This window comes from Mastigoproctus giganteus, chromosome 10 (assembly GCF_048544385.1).
Source record: "Mastigoproctus giganteus isolate SK-2022 chromosome 10, ASM4854438v1, whole genome shotgun sequence".
NCBI lineage: Eukaryota > Metazoa > Arthropoda > Arachnida > Uropygi > Thelyphonidae > Mastigoproctus > Mastigoproctus giganteus.
The window spans coordinates 229,216,968-229,240,712 of NC_143584.1; the positions used below are offsets into that span (position 1 = coordinate 229,216,968).

Below are 23,745 nucleotides of genomic sequence, written 5' to 3' on the forward strand. Positions count from 1 at the left end.
AGAAGGAAGGGGATGAATCAGATTGATCCACTTAACATACATGGTTTTACTATTAATGATTCTGCTCGGGTAGCTGATAAACTGAATGAATATTTTGCATCTACATTTACACATGTGGAGTTATTCAAGGAGTGGAATGCCAGAGGTAAATTAAACTCTGGCAGTGAGCTAAATGATTTTGTATTAACTGAGAACAAAGTGGAGGAGAAATTGTTGAAGTTGAACATAAGAAAGGCACCTTGGGTGGAGGTAAAGAAGGCAGCAAAGGAAGTAAGCAAACCCTTAGCCATAATTATGAGAGCTTCCATGGACACAGGGGAGGTACCAATGACTGGAGATATGCAAATGTGACCCCAATTCACAAAGGAGGATCAATGGGCGACACAGGTAATTACAGACCTCTTAGTTTAACTTCTGTTCCAGGGAAATTAATGGAGGCACTGATTAAAGAAGCACTGCGGGATCATCTAGACAAGACTTCAGTTATAACTTGGACACGGCATGGGTTCGTTAAGGGGAAGTCTTGTCTGACTAATTTAATTGAATACTATGATGTGGTCACAAAAGAACTGGATGCAGGTAATAATTTTGATATCATATATTTGGACCTTAGAAAGGCTTTTGATACTGTTGCATATGGAAGACTGCTGCACAAATTGGAGCAGTGTGGCATTGGAGACAAATTGCTGCTATGGATAAAGAGATGGTTGAGTGGGAGATGACAGAGTGGTAATCAATGGACACTGCTCTTCGCGGACTAATATTATTAGCGGAGTCCCCCAGAGTTCAGTGTTGGGTCCATTGTTGTTTTCTGTATTTCTTAATTATATTGATGATGGTATATCAGGCTTAATGTCCAAATTTGCAGACGATACAAAGGTCGGCAGGGTTGTTAATGACAGTATGCTGCTGCAACAGGATCTAGAAAAGTTGAGCAGATAGGCTGAGATGTGGCAACTGAATTTTAACATTGACAAATGTAAAGTACTGCCTATAGGAAGCAGTAACCTCAGAGTAACATTCAACTGTGTGGTACTACACTGACAGTATAGAGAATGAAAAGGACCTGGGGGTAATTGTGCAGGCAGATATGAAGTTTTCTGAGCAGTGCTGCCATTGCAGGTCATGGGGTTTTGTCAATGATATACAGGAATTTTTCTAGCAGGGATAAGGAGGTGATTTATCCCCTTGTATAAGGCATTGGTCAGGCCGCACCTTGAGTACCCTATACAGGTCTGGAGGCCTTATTTTAAGGAGGATGTAGTGGCATGTGATGCAAGAAAGCAAGTGTATGAGCTTATGCAGCATCAGTCAAAAAAAAAAAATTCACACAACCATTCCCTCTAAACGTTTGTCCAGTTACTCCTTAAATTTATTTAACCTATCAACTTCCACAACGACAGATGGAAGTTTGTTCCAGCAATTAACCACCCGCTAGCTAAAGCCAAATTTCCAAACATCTATTCTACATCTGTCTTACCTTAATTTGAATTTATGCCCCCTTAAGTTTGTAATCTGAACAAGTGGAAGAATCCCTTCAGAATTCAGCGTGCTCAACCCATTCAAGGCCTTATACTCCTCATTCAAATTACCGTGCAGGTGCCTGGTCTCCAGCCATTGCAATTTGCAGAACTTAAGCCTCTCTTGGTAAGAGGATTCCTTCATCCCCCTCACCAATCTTGTTGCTCTTCTCTGTACACGCTCAAGCAAATCTACATCCTTCCTAAAATAAGGCCTCCAGACCTGTATGCCGTACTCAAGGCATGGCCTGACCATTTCCTTATACAGAGGGACAATCACCTCCTTTTCCCTGCTAGCAAAATTCCTATATATCATTGATAAAACCCCATGACCTGCCCTGGCAGCCTGTCTGCATTTCTCAGAAAACTTCATATCTGACTGCACAATTACTCCCAGGTCTTTTTCATTTTCTACCACTTTAAGTGTAGTACCACACAGTTGGTACGTTCCTCTGGGGTTACTGCTACTCATATGCAGTACTTTGTATTTGTCAAGGTTAAACTTCAGTTACCACTTCTCAGCCCATCTGCCCAAATTTTTTAGATCCTGTTGCAGTAGCACACTGCCATTACTGTCATTAACAACCCTGCCAACCTTTGTATCATCTGCAAACTTCGACACTAAGCCTGATATACCTTCATTAATATCATTGATAAATATACAAAACAACTGTGGGCCCAACACCGAATCCTTTGGGACTCCACTAATAACATTACTTCACGAAGAGCAGCACCCATTGATTACCATCTTCTGTCTTCTCTCACTCAACCATCCTTTTATCCATTGTAGCAACTTACCCTTAATACCATTCTGTTCCAATTTGTACAGTAGTCTACCATGCACAACAGTTTCAAAAGCTTTCCTGAAATCCAAGTATATGATATTATAATTGTTTGCATCCAGTTCCTTTGTAACCACATCATAATATCCTATCAAATTTTTCAGACAAGGCTTTCCCTTAACAAACCCATGCTGTCTGAATTATTGCTGCAGTCTTCTCTAGATGATCCTGAAATGCATGTTTAACCAGTGACTCCGTTATTTTACCCGGAACAGAAGTTAAACTAACTGGTCTGTAATTGCTCGTGTCACCCTTCGATCCCCCTTTGTGAATTGAGGATACATTTGCACATCTCCAGTCCGTGGGACCTCCCCTGAGTCCAAGGATGCTCTCATAATTATGGCTAAGGGTTTGCTTACTTCCTTTGCCGCCTCCTTTAATATAACTAGATTGATCCCTTCCATCCCAGGTGCCTTTCTTATGTTTAACTTCAACAATTTCTCTTCCGCTTTGCTCACAGTTATTACAAAATCATTAAGCACCCTGCCACAATTTGATAACATTCTAGCATTTTCAAACCTTAATAACTCGTGTGTGAATGTAGATGAAAAATACTCATTCAGTTTGTTTGCTATCTGAGCAGGATCATCAAAAGTCGAACCATCGATGTCAAGTGGACCAATCAGATTCATCCCCTTCCTTTTAGAGTTTATATAAGGAAAGAAATCCTTGCTGTTGTTCTTAGCTTCCTTTGCCAAAGATTTCTCGTAATCTTCCTTTGCCTTTCTAACCTCCTTTGTGACTTGATTACAGACTAGTTTATATCTGCCATAAGCTTCTGTGACGCTTGATAATTTATATGAATCCCATGCATTTTCCTTCTCTGTCACGAGTCTTATTAGTTCATTTGATAACCATTTAGGCCTAAACATTAGAATTAGTAGAGGCATTTGATGCAAGAAAGCAAGCTTATGCAGCATCAGCCAAAAAAAAAAATAAATAAAATAAATAAATAATAACCACTTCACCCCTCTGTTCGTTCGAAATACCTGTCCAGCTGAGCCTTAAACTTATTTAGGCTATGAACTTCCACGACAAGGGATGGAAGTCTATTCCAGCAACCAACCACCCGCTGGCTAAAGGCAAATTTCCTCACGTCTATCCTACATCTGTGTTTCCTCAATTTGAATTTATTCCCTCTCAGGTGATTATTCTGAGCAAGAGGAAGAATCCCATCAGCATTGAGCATGCTCAAACCATTCAAGGCTTTATACACCTCTATCAGATCACCTCGCCGGTGCCTAGTCTCCAGACACTGTAATTTGCAAAATGTAAGCCTTTCTTCGTACGAGCACCCCTTTGTTCCATTCACTAATCTTGTTGCCCTTCTCTGTACTCGTTCCAGCATCTTTACATTCTTCTTGAAATGAGGCCTCCAGACCTGTATACAGTACTCTAGGTGCGGTCTGACCACTGCCTTATACAAGGGAATAATCACCTCCTTATCCCTGCTAGAAAAATTCCTATATATCATCGACAATACACCATGAGCTACTCTTGCAGCCTGTCTGCACTGCTCAGAAAACTTCATATATGCCTGCACAACCACCCCCAGGTCCCTTTCATTCTCTACCACTGTCAGTGTAGTACCACAGAGTTGATACGTTGCTCTGGGGTTGCTGTTTCCATTTGTCAATGTTAAACTTCATTTGCTACCTCTCAGCCCATCTGCTCAACCTTTCCAGATCCTGTTGCAGTAACATAGTGTCAGTAGTGTCCTTGACAACCCTGCCAACCTTCGTATCGTCTGCAAACTTGGACATTAAGCTTGATATACCATCATCAATATCATTTATAAATACAGAAAACAATAATGGACCCAATACTGAACCCTGATGGACTCCACTAATAACATTAGTCCACGATGAGCAGTGTCCATTGATTACCACTCTCTGTCTGTTCCCCCTCAACCACCCCTTTATCGATAGCAGCAATTTGCCTCCAATGCCACGCTGCTCCAATTTGTGCAGCAGTCTTCCATGTGCAACAGTATCAAACGCCTTTCTAAGATCCAAGTATATAATATCAAAGTTATTCCCTGCATCCAGTTCTTTTGTGACTGCATCATAGTATCCAATCAAATTGGTCATGCAAGACTTCCCCTTAACAAAACCATGCTGTGTCTGAGCTGTAACTGAAGTCTTGTCTAGATGATCCTGCAGTGCTTCTTTAACTAGTGCCTCCATTAATTTTCCTTGAACCTTGAACAATAAACCTTGAACAATATTTCTTAATAGGTATTAAACTTTTAGTAGCTTCCACGATTAATTTCTTGAATGCTTCCCACTTAGAAATTGCTGTTGGTAATATCATCAGTTGATCCCACTGTAGAGAATTTAAAAACTGGCTGAGACCTCTGTACTTACCTTTATGGAAGCAAAAACTCTTTCCTTTACCCCTGATGCTAATTATATCTTTAAGTAAATCGCACATCAGTATGCTGTGATCACTGCCACCTAGTGGTTCCTTTATCAGCAAATTCTTAATACACCCATGATCATTACTGATTAACATTTTAAGAGTATTACCTCTCTGGTTGCTTCTCGAACATGCTGCTGCAGAAAACAATCCTCCAATAAATCCACATAAGTCTTAATTGTGGGCAAGTGACCAACCTTAATAATTCCTCATTTGTGAATGTAGATGCAAAATACTCATTCAGTTTGTTTGCTATCTGAGCAGGATCATCAACTGTTTTTCTTAGCATCTTTTGCCAAGGATTTCTCGTAATCTACCTTCGCCTGCCTAACCTCCTTTGTGACCTGATTACAGACTAGCTTATATCTGCCATAGGCTTCTGAGTCGCTTGATAATTTATATGCATCCCATGCATTTTTCTTCTCTGTTAAGAGTCTCATTAGTTTATTTGATAACCATTTAGGCCTAAACCTGGAACAATATTTCTTAATAGGTGTGAAACTTTTAGTAGCATCCACGATTAATTCCTTGAATGCGTCCCACTTAGAATTTACTGATGGTAACATCATCAGTTGATCCCACTGTACAGGATTTAAAAACTATCTGAGACCCCTGTACTCTCCTTTACGGAAGCAAACACACTTTCCTTTACCCCTGATGCTAATTATATCTTTAAGTAAATCGCACATCAGTATGCTGTGATCACTGCCACCTAGTGGTTCCTTTATCTGCAAATTCTTAATACAAGAATGATCACTGCTGATAACCAGATCAAGAGTAGAACATGCTGGTGCAAAAAACAATCATCCAATAAATCCACAAAAGTCGGACTAGTGTGTGAGTGACCAACCCACTAGTTCCAGTCAATATCTGGGAAGTTAAAATCCCCCATTATAAGACATTCCGATGTACAAGCCCACCTGTATTTCTCTGTACAATTGTTCATTGTACTCATTCGAGTCATTAGGCCTATAACACACTTCTACTCTTATTTTTGCTTTTGCAGTGCTTATATCACACCAAACTGACTCAACAGTTTGGTGTGAGATTTTGTGTTTCCTAATTAACAGCATAACACCTCCTCCCTTCCTATCTTGTCTATCCTTTCTGTACACATTGTACTCCCCAAATTCCAATTCTGCATTCGTAATATCTGTGTGACACAACGTCTCTGATATCGCAACAATATCTGCCTTTGATGTCTTGACCAACACTTCAAAATTCATCAAATCTATTTACTATACTTCTAGCATTGGTATACATGCAAGTATTCATGCACGTATTCTTATTCTTAGTTACCCTAACACATCCGCCAACCGGGCTAGCCGGGTGGGTAAAGTGCCTACCTAGCAACCCAAAGGTCGCGGGTTCGAATCCCGTCTCGGGCTTGGATCAAAGTACTGCAAAAACCTTGGGAGGTGCATTATGGCCACAAAAGCCGATGCGCCAACAACTACTACGCTAACAAATCCCATATACCCACCTGTTTCATGATGACTGCCATCAGTCCCTTAAACCACCAGCACCTCTCGCTCCAGGCCGCTGCTTATTCTAATAGAAGTAGTGCAAGAATCACCTTCACCTCTGCCTGCAGCTACTTTTAGTCTTTGAATCCCCCCAAGCTAGCAGTTTTCCGACCCACCTAACACTGCCTCGATAGGTTCAGCGAATGTTCTTGCACCTTTTCAATTTAAGTGTATCTCATCCCTGTAGAAGCAGTCTCTCCTGTTAACAAGCACAGATCACGCTGAAAAAAAATTGTACCCTTGAGCCTTGCACATTCCCTCCAGGGCCGAATTGGTTGACAAGGCTCTCATCATGTACTCCCTCCTATCGTTGTCTGGGCAGAATTGCAGACACTTTCAAATTTAACCCTAACTCACGACTTTTTTGCAACATTGACTTGTACTTGTTAAATAAATCTTCAGATCTCCTACTTTTAATGTCATTGGTGCCAACATTATAACAATATCACCTTTTGTGCCCTTAAAAGATGATATATGCTTTACAACGTCATCAACTTTTGCCCCTAGCAGACATACCCTAGTCCTATTCCATCTATCCTATTTACATAATATATTACCCATCTCCCTGATGGCGCCTCCCTGACAATAGTCACCAACAATAACTAGCTCCTGTGGGATCAGCACATTCTGCCTTGGAGATTGCTGCTGTGTTGCCTGATGCCCAGGAGTGAGCTCTGGTGTTGAGTTGGGCAGCTGTGAGCTTGACGGGGCCCCTTATATTAATTTCTTCGAGGGCATCTACCCTACACCTCGAGCTTTCATAGTTGTCCGTTAGAATGCTGAGTTGATGCCTAATTTCTAGACACTCTCTGCACCTTGCACACACAAAGACACCCTCTTTGGCTAGATCATGTTCTGTTCCAGAGAGTTCGGCGAACATTTCACAAGTTGGAGAATCTCCCCGAGTCACAGCACTCCTGCCACTTTGTGCCCGTTGCTTTGATGCTCTGGTCTGGGGCATAATATTTTAAATTAATAAGATCAATAAATTGAATTAATTAATTGTCAATACTACACTATCTAATAGAATCCTAAATGCAGTGATGCGTATTACTGTATCTGTTGGAACAAGTACCGAGAAGGACAACAAGATTAGTGTATGGAACAAGGTTTCTCTTATGAAGAAAGGCTTAAGTTTTGAAAATTACAGTGTCTGGAGACTAGGTACCTGCGAGGTGATCTGATTGAGGTGTATGAAGTCTTGAACGGTTTGAGCATGCTCAATGCTGATGGGATTCTTCCTATTGCTCAGAATAATCATGTGAGAGTGCATAAATTCAAATTGAGGAAAGACACTCGTAGGATAGATGTATGAAAGTTTGCCTTTACCCAGTGTATGGTTGATTGCTGGAACAAACTTCCATCTGTTGTAGAAGTTCATAGATTCAAGGCAGAACCAGACAAACATTGAAGCTAGTGGATGGATGTTTTCTTGCATCATGAGACTATGCTAATATTTCTTAATTGGTATGAAAAGCCTAGTACCTTCCAAAATTAGTTCTTTGAATGCTCTACTTAGAATTTTCTGTTGGTAACATCATCAGTTGGTCCCACTGTAAAGAATTTAAAAACTGTCTGTGACCACTGTAGTCTCCTTTACAGAAGCAAAAAGCCTTCCCCCTTTCCCTCTGATGGTAACTATATCTTTAAGTAAATTCCATATCAGTACAATGTGATCGCTGCCACCTAGTGGTTCCATTATCTGCAAATTCGTAATGCACGAATAATCACTGCTGATGACTAGATAGAGTATTTCATTTTCTGCAATAGCATGCCTGTCGGACATGCTGTTGCAGAAAACAATCATCCAATAAATCCACAGAAGTCTTGCTATTGTGCAAGTGACCAAACCAAAAGTTTGATTTGGTCACTCGCACAATATCTGGGAAGTTTAAATTACCCATCATAACACAATCTGATTTACTGATCCATTCTATTTCTCTGTATGATTGTTCATTGTACTCATTAGAGTCAATCAGCACATAATACACTTCTACTCTCATTTTTTCTTTCCCAGTGCTAATGTCACACTAAACTGACCCAACATTGTACTGTCCAACTATATCAACTGGATGCACTTCCTTATATTTTATGTTTTTCTTAATTAACAGCATAACACCTCCTTCCTTTCTGTACATAATGTACTTGCCAAATTGCAATTCTGCATTCCTAATATGTGTGACACCACGTCTCTGATATCCCAACAGTATCCGCCTTTGATGTTTTGAGCAGCACTTCAAAATTCTTCAAATTTATTTGCTAGACTTCTAGCATTGGTGTACATGCAAGTAAAAATGCACCTATTCTTAGTTACCCTAACACAGTCCATGCATTTATTTGTTTCATGATGACTGCCCCAGTCTCTGAAACTGCCAGCACCCTGCCCTCCTAGCTTCTGCTCAATCTAACAGAAACGGCGTAAGAATTACTTTCACTCTGGCTGTGGCTACTGTTAATCTTTTAAACTCTGATTCCCCCTAAGCTAGCGGTTTTCTGACCTACCTAATGCCGCCTTGATAGTATTACTTCTTTTTAACTGTATCCCATCCCTGTAGAAGCAGTCTCTCCTACTAACAAGCACAGACCATGCTGAAAAAAATTCTACCCCATGAGCCTTGCTCAATCCTTCCAGGGTTGAATTATAGTAATAGTAGTAGTGGCATGTGATGCAAGAAAGCAAGTGTATGAGCTTATGCAGCATCAGCCAAAAAAAAAAAAATCACACCATTCCCTCCAAATGCCTGTCCAGTTCCTCCTTAAATTTATTTAACCTGTCAACTTCCACAACGACAGATGGAAGTTTGTTCCAGCAATTAACCACCCGCTGGCTAAAGGCAAATTTCTGCACATCTATTCTACATCTGTCTTTTCTTAATTTGAATTTATGCCCCCTTAGGTTTGTAATCTGAACAAGTGGAAGGATCCCATCAGAATTCAGCGTGCTCAATTGATTGACAATACTCTCGTTATATGCTCCCTCTTATCGTGTCTAGGCAGAATTGCAGACACTTTCAAATTTAACCCTAACTCAACTTTTTTTCCTGCATTGACCTATACTTAAGTAAATCTGCAGATCTCTTACTCTTAATTTTATTAGTGCCAACGTGTACAACAATATCACCCTTTGTGCTCTTAAAAGATATCTGTTATACATCATCAATTTTTGCCTCTGGCAGACATACACTGGTCCTATTCCACCTATCCTTTTTACACAATATATTACCTGTCTCCCTGAATAGTCACTGACAATAACTAACTACTGTGGGACCAGCACATTCTGTTTTGGAGATTGCAGCTGTGTTGCCTGATGCACAAGAGTGAACTCTGGTGTTGAGTTGGGCAGCTGAAAGCTTGATGGTCCCCCATTTTAATACCTTAAAGGGCATCTACCTGACTCCTCAAACTCTCATAAGCACCCTTTAGAATGCTGAGTTGGTGCCTAATTTCTTAACACTTGCTGCTGTACCTAGCACACACAAAGACATCCTCCTTGGCTAGATCATGTTCTGTACTAGAGAGTTCTGCAAAGATTTCACAAGTGCACATTTTTTAGGTTGTAATGTGTTGGAGAATCCTCCCCTCAGTTCTGTCTTGAGTCACAGCACTCCTGCTACTTTGTCCATTGCTTTGCTGCTCTAATCTGGGGCCTGATATTGAAATTAACAATGAAAATTAATAAATTTAATTAATTATTAATACTACACTATCTAATAGATTCCTAAATGCAGTGATATGTATTCCACTATCTAATTTGACATTAGAACTACCTATTTACCACAATTAAAAATTTGAATTCCCTACCACTCTCTATATATGTAAACAATGGCTATAAGGTTCGAACAAAACAGCGGTTTTACGTATATTAAGTAGTAACATATAAAAACTTTATCTAAATTTAAAAGAAAAATGGTGAGTGTCACTAGAACTATAAATCTACTTATAAAGTACAACATAATATGACAATTAAGTAAATAAAATAGTAAAACACTTTTGCTTTTTTGGAGCTTGTAATTCTCAGCTGTAACTTGCAAAGACAGTCAGTGCCCTGTTTTTGACAGATGGAAGTTTTTTGGATGGTCTGCTGCTGTTATGGCCTTTTTTTATGTACATGAGTTGTTGTTTGGTTGTATGGCACAAATAGCTCTTTCTTTAAGGGCATATCAGTATTCAGCATAAATGCTTGTGTAGTGTCAAATATGATTTCTAGGTTTCTATGGGTTTGGACAGTTAGTATTACTAGAGGCATATACAAGAAAGCAAGTTTATACAGCATCAGCGGAAAAAAAAAAAGCTTCCCATTTCACTCATTCATCCATTCACTCCAAAAGTTTGTCCACTTCTTCCTTGAATTTATTTATGCTAACAACTTCCACAGTAACAGATGGAAGTTTGTTCCGGTAATCAACTACTTGCTGGCTAAAGGCAAATTTCCGCACATCTATTCCACAGTTATCTTTCCTCAATTCTAGTTTATGCCCCCTGAGATTTGTAATCTGAGCAAGTGGAAGAATGCCATCAGCATTGAGCCTGCTCAATCCATTCAAGGCCTTGTCCACCTCAATCAGATCACCTCGAAGGTGCCTCGTCTACAGACACTGCAATTTGCAGAACTTCAGCCTTTCTTTGTAAGAGCACCTCCTTTGTTCCTCTCACCAGTCTTGTTGCCCTTCTCTGTACTGGTTCTAACAACTCTACATTGTTCCTAAAATGAGGCTTCCAGACCTGTATGCAGTACTCAAGTTGGGTCCTGACCATTGCCTTATACAAAGGGATAATCACTTCCCTGTCCCTGCTAGTAAAATTCCTGTATATCATTGACAAGACCCCATGACCTGCTCTGACAGCCTGTCTGCATTGCTCAGAAAACTTCATATCTGACTGCACAGATATGTAGTGCTCTTTCATTCTCCACTACCTTGACTGTAACACCACCCAGTTGGTACATTTTTCTGGGGTTACTGCTATCCACATGCAGTAGTTTGCATTTGTCAATGTTACACTTCAGTTGCCACTTCTCAGCCCATCTGCCTAACTTTTCCAGATCAACCTTTGTATCATCTGCAAATTTGACCCCAGGGGCTCACATCTGGTGAGTATGGGCTTGGCACACCCAAGGTAGTGAGCTGGATATCATCATTCTTCTCTTTATTGGTGATTCCCTTTCTGCTTCTCTCTCTCTCTCTCACACACAGGGTAACTCAATTTTTTTTTTTTTGACTTGTACAGCAAAAACCTCAGGCTTCTTGCACCATAAGGCTAATAATAATAATAACTTGGACATTAAGCCTGAAGATTTCAGACTTTGCTTCCAACTGTTGGAGCCTTGCTGTCTTTGACATTAAGCTTGATATACCTTCATCAATATCATTGATAAACATACAAAACAACAATGGGGATAGGTGCATTATGTACATTTCCCAACTGTCCAGTCATGTAGTGTCAGTGTTTGGGAAGTAATCATCACATTGTTTTCTGAATTAGAGATAAACTGCATGATATAAGTACATAACTTGGTGAGCTTCTGTATGTGGTCACCTACTTCACTAATGTTCATTGACTGATTGCTGGTATCTTAATATCATCTGTGTGAATGCATATATTGGCTCCAATCATTACAAAATGGGATCACATGGCAGTAAAGTGGGATCAAGTTTAAAATGGAGCTTAAAATTAAACTGTCCTTGTGAAGTTCATCATTACCACTGCATTTCAGTAACCTTGCAGTAATGTTATGACAGAGTGCTGAAATTTGTTTGTTATAGTTGTAGAACCACTCCACATAATTAAATTCTAGTTAAGTTTGCCCTTCCATTATTTTATTGCTTCATTTATGTAAAAGAGAAATTAAGAATTCATTATTTGGACTATATTACAGAATTTTCACTGCTTAAAACAACAAGCACATTGAAACATGTCATAGTATTATTTTGTTTCAATATAATTAGCATTAGTAGAGGCATTTGATGCAAGAAAGCAAGCTTATGCAGCATCAGCCAAAAAAAAAAAAAAAAACCCACTTCCACTTCACCCCTCTGTTCGTTCAAAATACCTGTCCAGCTGAGCCTTAAACTTATTTAGGCTATCAACCTCCACCACAAGGGATGGAAGTCTGTTCCACCAACCAACCACCCGCTGGCTAAAGGCAAATTTCCGCACATCTATCTTACATCTGTCTTTCCTCAATTTGAATTTATGCCCTCTCAGGTGATTTTTCTGAGCTAGAGGAAGAATCCCATCAGCATTGAGCATGCTTAAACCATTCAAGGCTTTATACACCTCTATCAGATCACCTCGCTGGTGCCTAGTCTCCAGACACTGTAATTTGCAAAACTTAAGCCTTTCTTCGTAAGAGCACCCCTTTGTTCCATTCACTAATCTTGTTGCCCTTCTCTGTACTCGTTCCAGCAGCTCTACATCCTTCTTGAAATTAGGCCTCCAGACCTGTATACAGTACTCTAGGTGTGGCCTGACCATTGCCTTATACAATGGAATAATCACCTCCTTATCCCTGCTGGAAAAATTCCTGTATATCATTGACAATACTCCATGAGCTACTCTTGCAGCCCATCTGCACTGCTCAGAGAACTTCATATCTGCCTGCACAACCACCCCCAAGTCCCTTTCATTCTCTACCACTGTCAGTGTAGTACCACAGAGTTGATACGTTGCTCTGGGGTTGCTGTGTCCCATGTGTAGTACTTTACATTTGTCAATGTTAAACTTCATTTGCCACCTCTCAGCCCATCTGCTCAACCTTTCCACATCCTGTTGCAGCAGCATAGTGTCAGTACTGTCCTTGACAACCCTGCCAACCTTTGTATCGTCTGCAAACCTGGACATTAAGCTTGATATACCATCATCAATATCATTTATAAATACAGAAAACAATAATGGACCCAACACTGAGCCCTGAGGGACTCCACTAATAACATTTAGTCCACGATGAGCAGTGTCCATTGATTACCACTCTCTGTCTTCTCCCCCTCAACCACCCCTTTATCCATAGCAGCAATTTGCCTCCAATGTCACACTGCTCCAATTTGTGTAGCAGTCTTCCATGTGCAACAGTATCAAAAGCCTTTCTAAGATCCAAGTATATAATATCAAAGTTATTCCCTGCATCCAGTTCTTTTGTGACTGCATCATAGTATCCAATCAAGTTGGTCAGGCAAGACTTCCCCTTAACAAGGGGAAGTCTTGCCTGTTAGTTAATTAGTTAAGGCATATGATGCAAGAAAGCAAACTTGTACTGAATCAGTCAAAAAAAAAAAAAAAATGCCCTTCCCATTTCACCTATTCAGTCACTCCAAATGTTTGTTTAGTTCAGCCTTGAATTTATTTCAGCTATCAACTTCCACAACAACAGATGGAAGTATGTTCCTGCAACTACCCGCTTGCTAAAGGCAAACTTCTGCACATCTATTCTACGACTGTTTTTCCTCAATTTGAATCTATGCCCTCTCAGGTTCCTAATCTGAGCAAAGGAAGTATCCTGTCAGCATTGAGCCTGCTCCAACCATTCAAGGCCTTATACACCTTAATCAGATCACCTTGCACGTGCCTAGTCTCCAGATGCTGCAACTTGCAGAATTTAAGCCTTTCTTCTTAAGAACACCCCTTTGTTCCTCTCACCAATCTTGTTACCCTTCTCTGTACTCATTCTTGCAACTCTACATCCTTCCTAAAATGAGACCTCCAGACCTGTACACAGCACTCAAGGTGTGGCCTGACCATTGCCTTATACAAAAGGATAATTACTTTCTTGTCTCTGCTAGCAAAATTCCTGTATATCATTGTCTTTACAGTCATTAACAACCCTGCCAACCTTTGTATCATCTGCAAACTTGAACATTAAGCCTGATATACCTTCATCAATATCATTGATAAATACAAAAGAACATTAGTACATGTAGAGCAGTGTTCATTTATTCCCACTCTCTGTCGTCTCCCACCAAACCATCTCTTTATCCATTGTAGCTTACCCTTAATGCCATACTTCTCCAATTGCAGCAGTCTTCCATGTGCAACAGTATCAAAAGCTTTCCTGAAATTCAAGTTTCTGATATCAAAATTATTTTTTGCATCCAGTTCATTTGTGACCATATCAGAATATCCAATCAAATTGGTCAGACAAGACTTCTCCTTAACAAACCCATGCTGGGTCTGAACTATTGCTGCAGTTGTGTCTAGGTGATCCTGTATCACCTCTTTAACCAGTCACTTCATTATTTTCCCCAGAACAGAAGTTAAACTAACAGGTCTATAGTTATTTGTGTCACCCTTTGCACCCCCTTTGTGAATTGGGGATACATCTGCATATCTCCAGTCCATGAGGACCTCCCCTGAATCTAAGAATGTTCTCATAACTATGGCTGAGGGTTTGCTTACTTCCTTTGCCGCCTCCTTCAATATCACTGGATGGATTCTATCTGCCCCAGCTGCCTTTTTTTATGTTTAACTTCAACAATTTCTGTTCCACTTTGCTCTCAGTTAAAATCCTTTCCATCCTTTCAGAGGAAGTTTGAAAGGATGGACCAAATTATGGTGTGTTTTGAAACCAGGCTTGTTACTGTTGTACAAAAATTCACAAGGTAGGTCTTCCCCCCCCCCCAACTTCCTCACTTTGTTTTTATCTTTATAGTAAAGATAAAAATTGATAAAGATAATAAAATAAAGAATTCTTTGCTGTTTTTCTTTGCATCCTTTGCCAAAGATTTCTCGTAATCTGCCTTTGCCTGCCTAACCTTCTTTGTGACTTGATTACAGACTAGCTTATATCTGTTGCAGGCTTCTGTGTTGCCTGATAATCTATATGCATTGGATGCATATAGATTATCGGGCAACATTTCTTTTCTTTTCACATTTCTTTTTCATATACAATGGATAAAGGGATGGTTTAGTGGCAGACGACAGAGAGTGGAAATAAATGGACACTGCTCTATTTGGACTAATGTTATTAGTGGAGTCCCCCGGAGTTCAGTGATGGGCCCATTGTTCTTTTTTTATTTATTTATCAATGATATTAATGAAGGTATATCAGGTTAAGGTTCAAGTTTGCAGATGATACATTTCTTTTCTGCCACGAGTCTCATTTATTCATCTGACATCCATTTAGGCCTGAACATTGAACAGTATTTCTTAGTTGATATGAAAAACCTATAGCCTCCAAGATTAAGTAATGCAATATTAATTTTTGTTTCTTAAGTTGTAAATTAATTGATTTATATTTTTTAAATTTATGAAGTGGTCATCAAAATATAAGCTGATACTTTTTCTCAAAAATGAAATGTTATTTAAATTGTTCGTGGAATTCCTTTCTAGAAACATCCTTTTACTGCAAAAAATGGACACAACAACCTTTAAACAAAGTGTACTATAATTTAACTTTCTTTTATTTTAATTCAATATAGCCCAACCAAGTAAAAGTCAGAATAGCATTTCCAAATGTAATTTGTTATGGCCATCTTGCATTTATTATATTTACTCTAGTGAATAAAAAAAAAAAAAAAAAAAAAATATATATATATATATATATTTTTTTTTTTTTTTTTCCTGGTGCAGCATAAGACTCAGGCTTCCTTGCACCATATGGCTATTATTAATAATAATAATAATAATAATAATTTGCATGCTCTTTTAAGATAAGTCATAGACCAATCATTCTAAATTTTGGATAGAAGTTTAGTTTTTCTTTGTACTGTTTAAGCTCATCTATTTCCTTCAACAGGCTCAAAGAAAAAACTATAGGAAAGAAAAAAAACGAGTAGCCAGAGAGTTACTAAGTACTCTTAAAGATCCGTCAATAATTGTCTTAGCAGATTGGTTGAAAGTTCGAGGAACTTTGAAAGGATGGACCAAATTATGGTGTGTTTTGAAACCAGGCTTGTTACTGTTGTACAAAAGTCCAAAAATTCACAAGGTAGGTCCCTCCCCCCTCCAACTTCCTCACTTTGTTTTTATCTTTATAGTATTTGAAATAAGCTCAAATTGAGTACTGTTCATGTAAAGTAGTAATGAACAACTTTTTTTATAAATTGTACTCTGGCTGTAAGATTATGAATTGGTATATTTCTTATTTCAGAGTAGTCAGTGGGTAGGAACAGTTTTGCTCAATGCATGTGAACTTATAGAAAGGCCTTCCAAGAAGGGTGGCTTTTGCTTTAAGCTCTTCCATCCTTTGGAGCAATCTGTTTGGGCTTCCAGGGTAAGTATGCTAGTTTGTTTACATCAAATATTAGCTAATTTTTCATAGTGGTTTAATTTTATTTGTGATGCTGCTATTATTTGAGCTTTCCAGATTTGTGTGTGAGATTCATAAAACTTTGTTTTGAGTAGCTTAGCTAAAAAACAAAGCAAGGCAAAATTTATATGAATAATATAATTTTTTGAAATAAATCTCTATTGCCCACAAATATACAAACCATTGTAATGCTCATAGCAGTGCCCCTTCACAGCTTCCATATATGCTGAGCTCACAAAACAAAGTGATTACCTGTTTTTTGAGAATCCCACATTAAAATTTGGTTGGTCATGTGTCAGGCAACAGATTAAATGCTACCCAATGGGTTGTATTGGTTCTCTGAAAATGAGTTCAGATTTTAGGGTTGAAACCATGGTAATTCAGCAAGCTTGATGACTGGATTGATTTACTAGCCAAAATGTTTTCCTTGGATTCTGCGATTAAAGTGATGTTTTGCAGTATTTCTGTTGAAAGAAGATTTCCCATAGTCTCTATTGCTCTAGTATCTTTCCTCCATATGTTGCTGTGCCAAGCACTTCTGGGAGGAGAACAATTTCAGCAGGTGATGCTGTCATCGTTGATTGTTTGCTTGAGAGCTTGAGGATTTGTTCTTCAAACATAATACCATCAATAGAGATAGGAGAGTCCATATTCACCCACTCTTTAATACCATAATCCTTAGACAGAATGAACAGATTCCACCTAGCATGCACCTAAGCTATTTCTATCTCCTTGCACGTGTGGAGGATAATTCCCATGCTCCCACAGTAACATGAGCTGTGATCCTGCTGATGTTATTTAAGGATGTGCCCTGACAGTAAAGTTTCACTTTTGATAAAAGTGTCAGTAGCCTTTGAAATCTACGGTGTTTTATTGCTTTTAATTTGTAATATTTCATGTACAAGTAAACCTCGTATAACATGGTAGTTAGGTTCCTATAAAATCTTGTGTAGTGCAAAACTGTGTTATATGGGACTAAGAATCAGTACAAAAAGGGGGGGGGGGGGTTACATTCCAAGAGCTAACAAAAATACACCATTTCGTTAACAAAACTGACAAAAATGCACCATTCCAGATTTTGTGTATCGTCTGCTCTCTTTAAAAAATCAGCAATCTGGGTTTGTTTGCTTTTGCTTGATATATCTTTGTAATTTCATCATACGGAACTAAGCATTTTTTAAGCTCCCTTTTGAACTTTGGGCTCCTTTCAGTCAAAAAAAAATCTGCATTCAAAAAATAAGATTCTAATTGCTTGGCTAACTTTATGCCTTTCCGTATACTTTTTAGTGTGAAATTTGGAAGTTCAGGATTTATCTGCACTATCATCCCCTGACTTAATTTGGTTTGCCTCCAATGCCATTTCCACCAAATCTGTTTTGCCAGACTTTTTTTTTTTCTACTGGTAATTCTTGAATGTCTTCAGTAATTTTTTTTTTTTTTTTTTTTTTTTTTAAGGAGCATTGGTGACTAAGGCAATGTTGCTCTGTGTGTTCAAATTGCATATGTTCTGAGTTAGATTTTCTATTTTTCTGGATGAAAAACCAGAATTTCCATGAGAAAAATCCATGCTATTCTCACATGAGACCGACTAACTCAGCCACATTGTGAAAAAGACCCATAAAAATTCCCGTCATTGACAGGATTCGAACTTGGGTCTTTTCCACCCTGTATGGGAATGACAGCAATTCTACGAACTGTGCTACCCATGAACGCTTCAGTAGTCGTATCATCAAAACTTTTCCCTCCTACCGACTTAGCTACTATTGCACGGATTCCATTTTCTGTCAGTTTGACCATATTTCTTGAATGAACTGAATCTGGCCATACATGAATGGGTTGAACACGCTGAATTCTGATGGGATCCTTCCACTTGTTCAGATTACAAACCTAAGGGGGAATAAATTCAAATTAAGAAAAGATAGATGTGCGGAAACTTGCCTTTAGCCAGCGGGTGGTTAATTGCTGGAACAAACTTCCATCTGTTGTTGTGGAAGTTGATAGGTTAAATAAATTTAAGGAGGAACTAGACAGGCATTTGTCGGGAATGGTGTGTTTTTTTTTTTTGGCTGATGCTGCCTGCATAAGCTCATACACTTGCTTTTTTTGCATCGCATGCCACTACTACTACTACATTTTTCCAACACTCGTTTAATGTTGAGAGTTTTACTTCTTTGAGCGATAAAGTTATGATTCCGATACAGTCCACAATGGAAAAATGTTTCCATGCCTCCATCACTTCAATTTTCCATCAATTCAATTTGGAATAAATTTTTTCCAAAATCCATTGTAACGATTTTCTGATGTAATGAGTTTCAAAGGCGGATATCATGCGTTGATCTAATTAAAGAAGTTGTACTAGATGATAGGAAGGTTGCTTCAATGTTTGGATGGCCTGACACATTATCCAATAGCAATAAAACTTTGAAATCTAGATTTTTCCACAAGTTCAATAGCACAGAATCCCTAACATGGGGATTTCCCAAGAAATTTTTTTCTGCATAACGATTAACGAGCCAAAAGCGGGGATTCACAAAAAAAAAATTGAAATGTTGAAAAATTACATCGAACATAATAGCAGCGTTCGCCCCCGCACAAAAGCTTAAAAATACCGTGTTATGCAAGGTTGTCACAATTCTCTAACCACGTTAGAGTGAACTGTGTTATATACGTACAGTGTTGTGCGAGGATTGCTGCACTTTATCAATCGTATTAGAGCGAAACCGTGTTGTAGAAGTACCGTGTTATGAGGGTTGCCTGTATATTTTAATTTAATGTACAGGAACTCCCCGACTTATGTAAGGGTTGCATTCCGCAGAAATCTACGTAAGTCAATTTTCCCCATGCTTTTGCAGCACTCACAACTGTGCTCACTGAATTGATTGAATCAAAAAAGAAATGTTCGACGAACATGTAAATAAAATTATTTATGGTATTTATTCAATTTTTTATCTCGTGCACAGGAAATATTACAAAAGTGTGCAATTTAAAAAAAATTTTAAAATTACAAAAAAAGAGAGGAGTCAGGCATAACGTCAGTAAGTTTTACCTCTCAAGCATCATTGCCAGAATCAACGTCTTCAGCTGATAAGTACACCGCTGCGGAGGTTGAGGGCTGTGGAGATTTAGAAGGGGTCGGCCACTCAACCTTACGAAAGAACATAATGGATGACTGGACGGTGGCTTTTTTCTGTTCATCGTAGATTTCTTTGTAGCAAGCAAACATATCATTCACCCCTCTCTTAACTTTTAAGAATCGTTCACTGTCAGGATCCATCTTCTCAAATCTCGCCATTGCTGATGCAATTTCAAGAAATTTCATTGCCATTTCTCTCTGGTGATGAAGTGTCTCGGCTCCTCATTTGGTTCATCTTGAGCTTCGTCAGCATTTTCTTTCACTATTGCTTCCTGCAAATCAATAAGTTCTTGTTACATAATTCCTACTCTTCTTCCTCTATTAACCCCTCCACGTCCTTGGCATCAACTTCTAACTGAGGTAGCTCTGCAACCTTTACAATCTTATCTGTAACCTCTTCATATGATTCGTCTTTTTCAAATCCTTCAAATTCTTCGAAGCCTTTTACGTGCCATGGGCATATTTTTTTACCATGGTCATATATTTTCTTCAATGCACCATTTAAAAAACTTTTAGTAATTTCTGCCCAGGCCTTATTAATGTTTAAGTTGGCATGGTAAATATTGTAAGATTTCTAAAAGTCTCTTAACGTAAAATTTTTCTCAGTCTACTGCTAACAATGCCTGAACAAATGTTTAGCGTAAATAGTATGCTTTTAAATTCGAAATAACACCCTGATCCATAGGTTGGATGAATGAAGTCGTGTTTGGCGACAGAAATATGACTCTCGCATTCGAATTGAAATCTAGATGCGTAGGATGTCTGGGAGCATCTAATATCTAATAGAAGCAAAATCTTGAAAGGAACGTCATTGTCTCTACAATATTTTTCAACCTCAGGAATGAAGCAGCATTTAAACCAATCCTCAAAGAGATTGTTATCCATGCTCTCTGGTTCGATCGGAAATGCATAGGTAGGGTGGCTTTATTGATGCCCTTAAATGCACAAGGATTTTCAGAATGGTACACAAGCAGTGGTTTTAATCTGTAATCTCCTGCTGCATTAGCCCAAAGCAGGAGTGTGGCCCTATTTTTTGATGCCTTGAAACCTGGCATTGTATCTTCGATCCGGCATTTTTTCCAATACAGAGCAGTCTCATCAACGTTAAAAATTTGCTGTGTTGAATAGCTCCATCAATAATTTTTTCCAACATATCACAATTTCTCTGCAGCTGCAGAATCGGCACTGGCGACTTCACCGCATACTTTAACATTGCGGAAACCAGCGCCATGCTTGAATCTATTAAACCACCCGTTGCTTACCATGAACTTGGGTTGGGGTTCACCATACTTATCCTTAATGTCTTTATAAATACTTGTTGCTTTTGCTTGAATGGTCATTAGACTCAGGGGCACTCGCTTCGGAATCTGATTTTCGATCCATATTATTAACAGCTGGTTCCATCTTCGATATAGCATCTGAATGCTGTTTTGTTAAGATTACTGTTGATCTTAAGTGCATTGATCCTTTGACGTGTTCTTTTATACGCACACTGTCCTTTAAAATAGTATTCACTGTTGAAGCAGCGAGACCTAATTCTCTTGCAATAGATGACAAACTTTGTCCTGCTTAATACTTTTTAATCATTTTCATCTTCATTTCTAAATCAATTTTGTTTCATTTTCTAGCACTGCCACCACTTGCACTTTCCATTGGTCCCTTTCCTTTCATCATTGTAATGTGTAAATAGGAATGAAGAGAAGTTTCTGAAGATTTGATTTTTATGATTGAATATTTCAGTGACGGGGAACACATTTCACCATAACACCGTAACGTAAAAACTCACAGAATTCCACTTATCGGAATTATTGCAGATGCAATAAGATAGAGTTCACTACCTGTTTATAATAGATTGGACTAACAGAAAAGCCTAATAAACTGGAAAGTGCAAATTGTTTTTTGGTTGTGACCTCCAGAAATGTGCTTTAGAAAAATATCACAAAGGCGTTCAAAATTGATTCTTATAACGGGAATGTATGATAATGATGAAAGGGTAGTGCAATTTCCATTATAAATATGACCTTTTAGAGAGATAAATAGCTTAGTAATATAGCAAAATTTAGCTTTCAAAGACTTGGAACGAATTACCCAAAAAAAAAAAAAAAAAAAAAAAGTGTTCCCATTACAGTATTATATTTGGTTCACATTATAATATTTTCACGATACCTCCATTTATTCCTACAGGAGGCAAAATAAGTTTCCATGTTATTTTTAAGTTTTCATTGGCTGGCAAAAACTTACGTAAAGTCGAGTATTATGTAAGTTGGAGTTTTTTATTTTATTTTTAACATATATAATATACACAACAGGCATTCGCCCAGTTAAAGTATAACAGAGCAAAGGTTGTACAAAACATAAAAATAAATGGTAGACTAATATACTTTGTACAATGAAAGTTAATTCAAACGGGGAAAAGTCCAATTCACAAAAATAAAAAAGATATTCATGACGTCAAGTCCGCGCTATGTAAAAACCATTCAAAGCAACCCAATCAGAAAAAGAGTTCCTGTATTTTAATTTTATCTATATTTTTGTTGCTTTTAACTCTATGGTTGTCAGTTTATTTTATTTTTACATCAAATTTTATTCCGTTTTATTTTAATAAAGTTTTGGTCATATATGGTTGGTGTGCTCATTTGCAGTTACTATGAGTCAAGAGTCAGGATTTCATCAACATTGAGCTTGCTCAGTCCATTCAAGGCCTAGTCTAGTTGCTCTTCTCTACACCACATCCTTGCTAACATGGGGCTTCCACATGCAGTACTCAGAATGAGCACTAACCATTGCCTTGTACAATGGTATAATCACCTCCTTAACCCTGATTGCAAAATTTATGTACAGCCAGGCCTCGCATAACGCAATTTTCAGTTAACGCTATTTGAAAAATTGTACCACTTTTCACTTTACACGATGCAAATTTCCAGTTAATGCGTTTTTTTTTTTTTTTATGCAATAGTTGAAAAAGATTTGAATCGCGCGTTAAGCTTACCGCGTGTCGAACGGTCAATAAACAAACGTTTGCCTGCTGCCCGCCTCGGTGTGTTCCATCAACCATTGGAAGAAGACATGTTACTTGTTTGTCTCCTGTTAATAAAGTCAATGCACACTTGCATAAAAATTCAAATTTTTAAATGAGCCAGATGAAAATGTTACCGCGAAGGAGATAATGGTAAAAGAATTAGATGAAATCTTTCGTATCGCAGAGAACCTCAAACAAAAGGTTTGAGGTTTTCTGCGATATTTATTTCGCCAGGGCCCAGGGAAGATTGTTGTCCGCTATCTGAAATTGATTGATGAAAAGAGAAAGTCAACACTGTTCAAATATTTCCGCAACAGTCATTTCTTCATTGTGTATTTTATGTCAGAGGTTCCCAAACTTTCTCGGTTCACGGTGCCCTTAGTGTCTCAGTAATTTTTTCAAGGCGCACCCAGACCAAAAGAAATACCTAACATTTCTGTTTAGTAGTTAGGTCCAAACAACTTAATAAGAAATGCTGAAACTGTGAACTACCTCGAGCTAGTAGTTCGAGCAGTGTCCGACAGATGGCGAGTATCGCTGTGTTTCCCTGGAAAATTTAAAATATTCTGTGGCGCGCAGTTTCGGAACCGCTGTTTTATGCAATTAACATTTAATTCCATAATTATTTTCATTATCTTTTACATTGTATACAGTTAAAAAGTTATTTAAAAGGTATTTTTAAAATTCTTTATGGACATTCCAGAAGGTCAAGAACCAATTATAATTTTCCCTATTGATTATTATATTCGATTAACGCGTTTCCATTTTGCACAATGCGCTCGCGGGACGAATTAATCGCGTTAATCGAGGCGAGCCTGTATATCATTTGCAAAATCTCATGATCTGTCTTTTTCACCTGTCTGTACTGCTCAGAAAACTTCATATCTGACTGCACAATTACCCTCAGGTCTTTTTCATTCTCCATTGCTTTGAGTATGGTAACACAGCTGGTTCATTAATCTGAAATTAATGCTCCCCATATGCAGTACCTTGCATTTGTCAATATTGAACTTTAAAAGCCAGTTCTCGGTTCAAGAAAAAACTTTG

At 38.4% G+C, this 23,745-nt stretch overlaps 1 protein-coding gene across 8 annotated transcripts in view; it reads left to right on the plus strand.

The window, feature by feature from the left end:
* LOC150080016 (oxysterol-binding protein-related protein 8-like) overlaps nt 1-23,745 on the plus strand; it is a 464,021-nt gene that overhangs the window by 284,393 nt on the left and 155,883 nt on the right. For all 8 annotated transcript variants that reach the window (XM_090383709.1, XM_090383711.1, XM_090383710.1 and 5 more), the window contains 2 exons: nt 16,034-16,225; nt 16,388-16,510. In XM_090383709.1, coding sequence (XP_090239835.1) covers nt 16,034-16,225; nt 16,388-16,510 — 315 coding nt within the window. The remainder of the gene's footprint in view (nt 1-16,033; nt 16,226-16,387; nt 16,511-23,745) is intronic.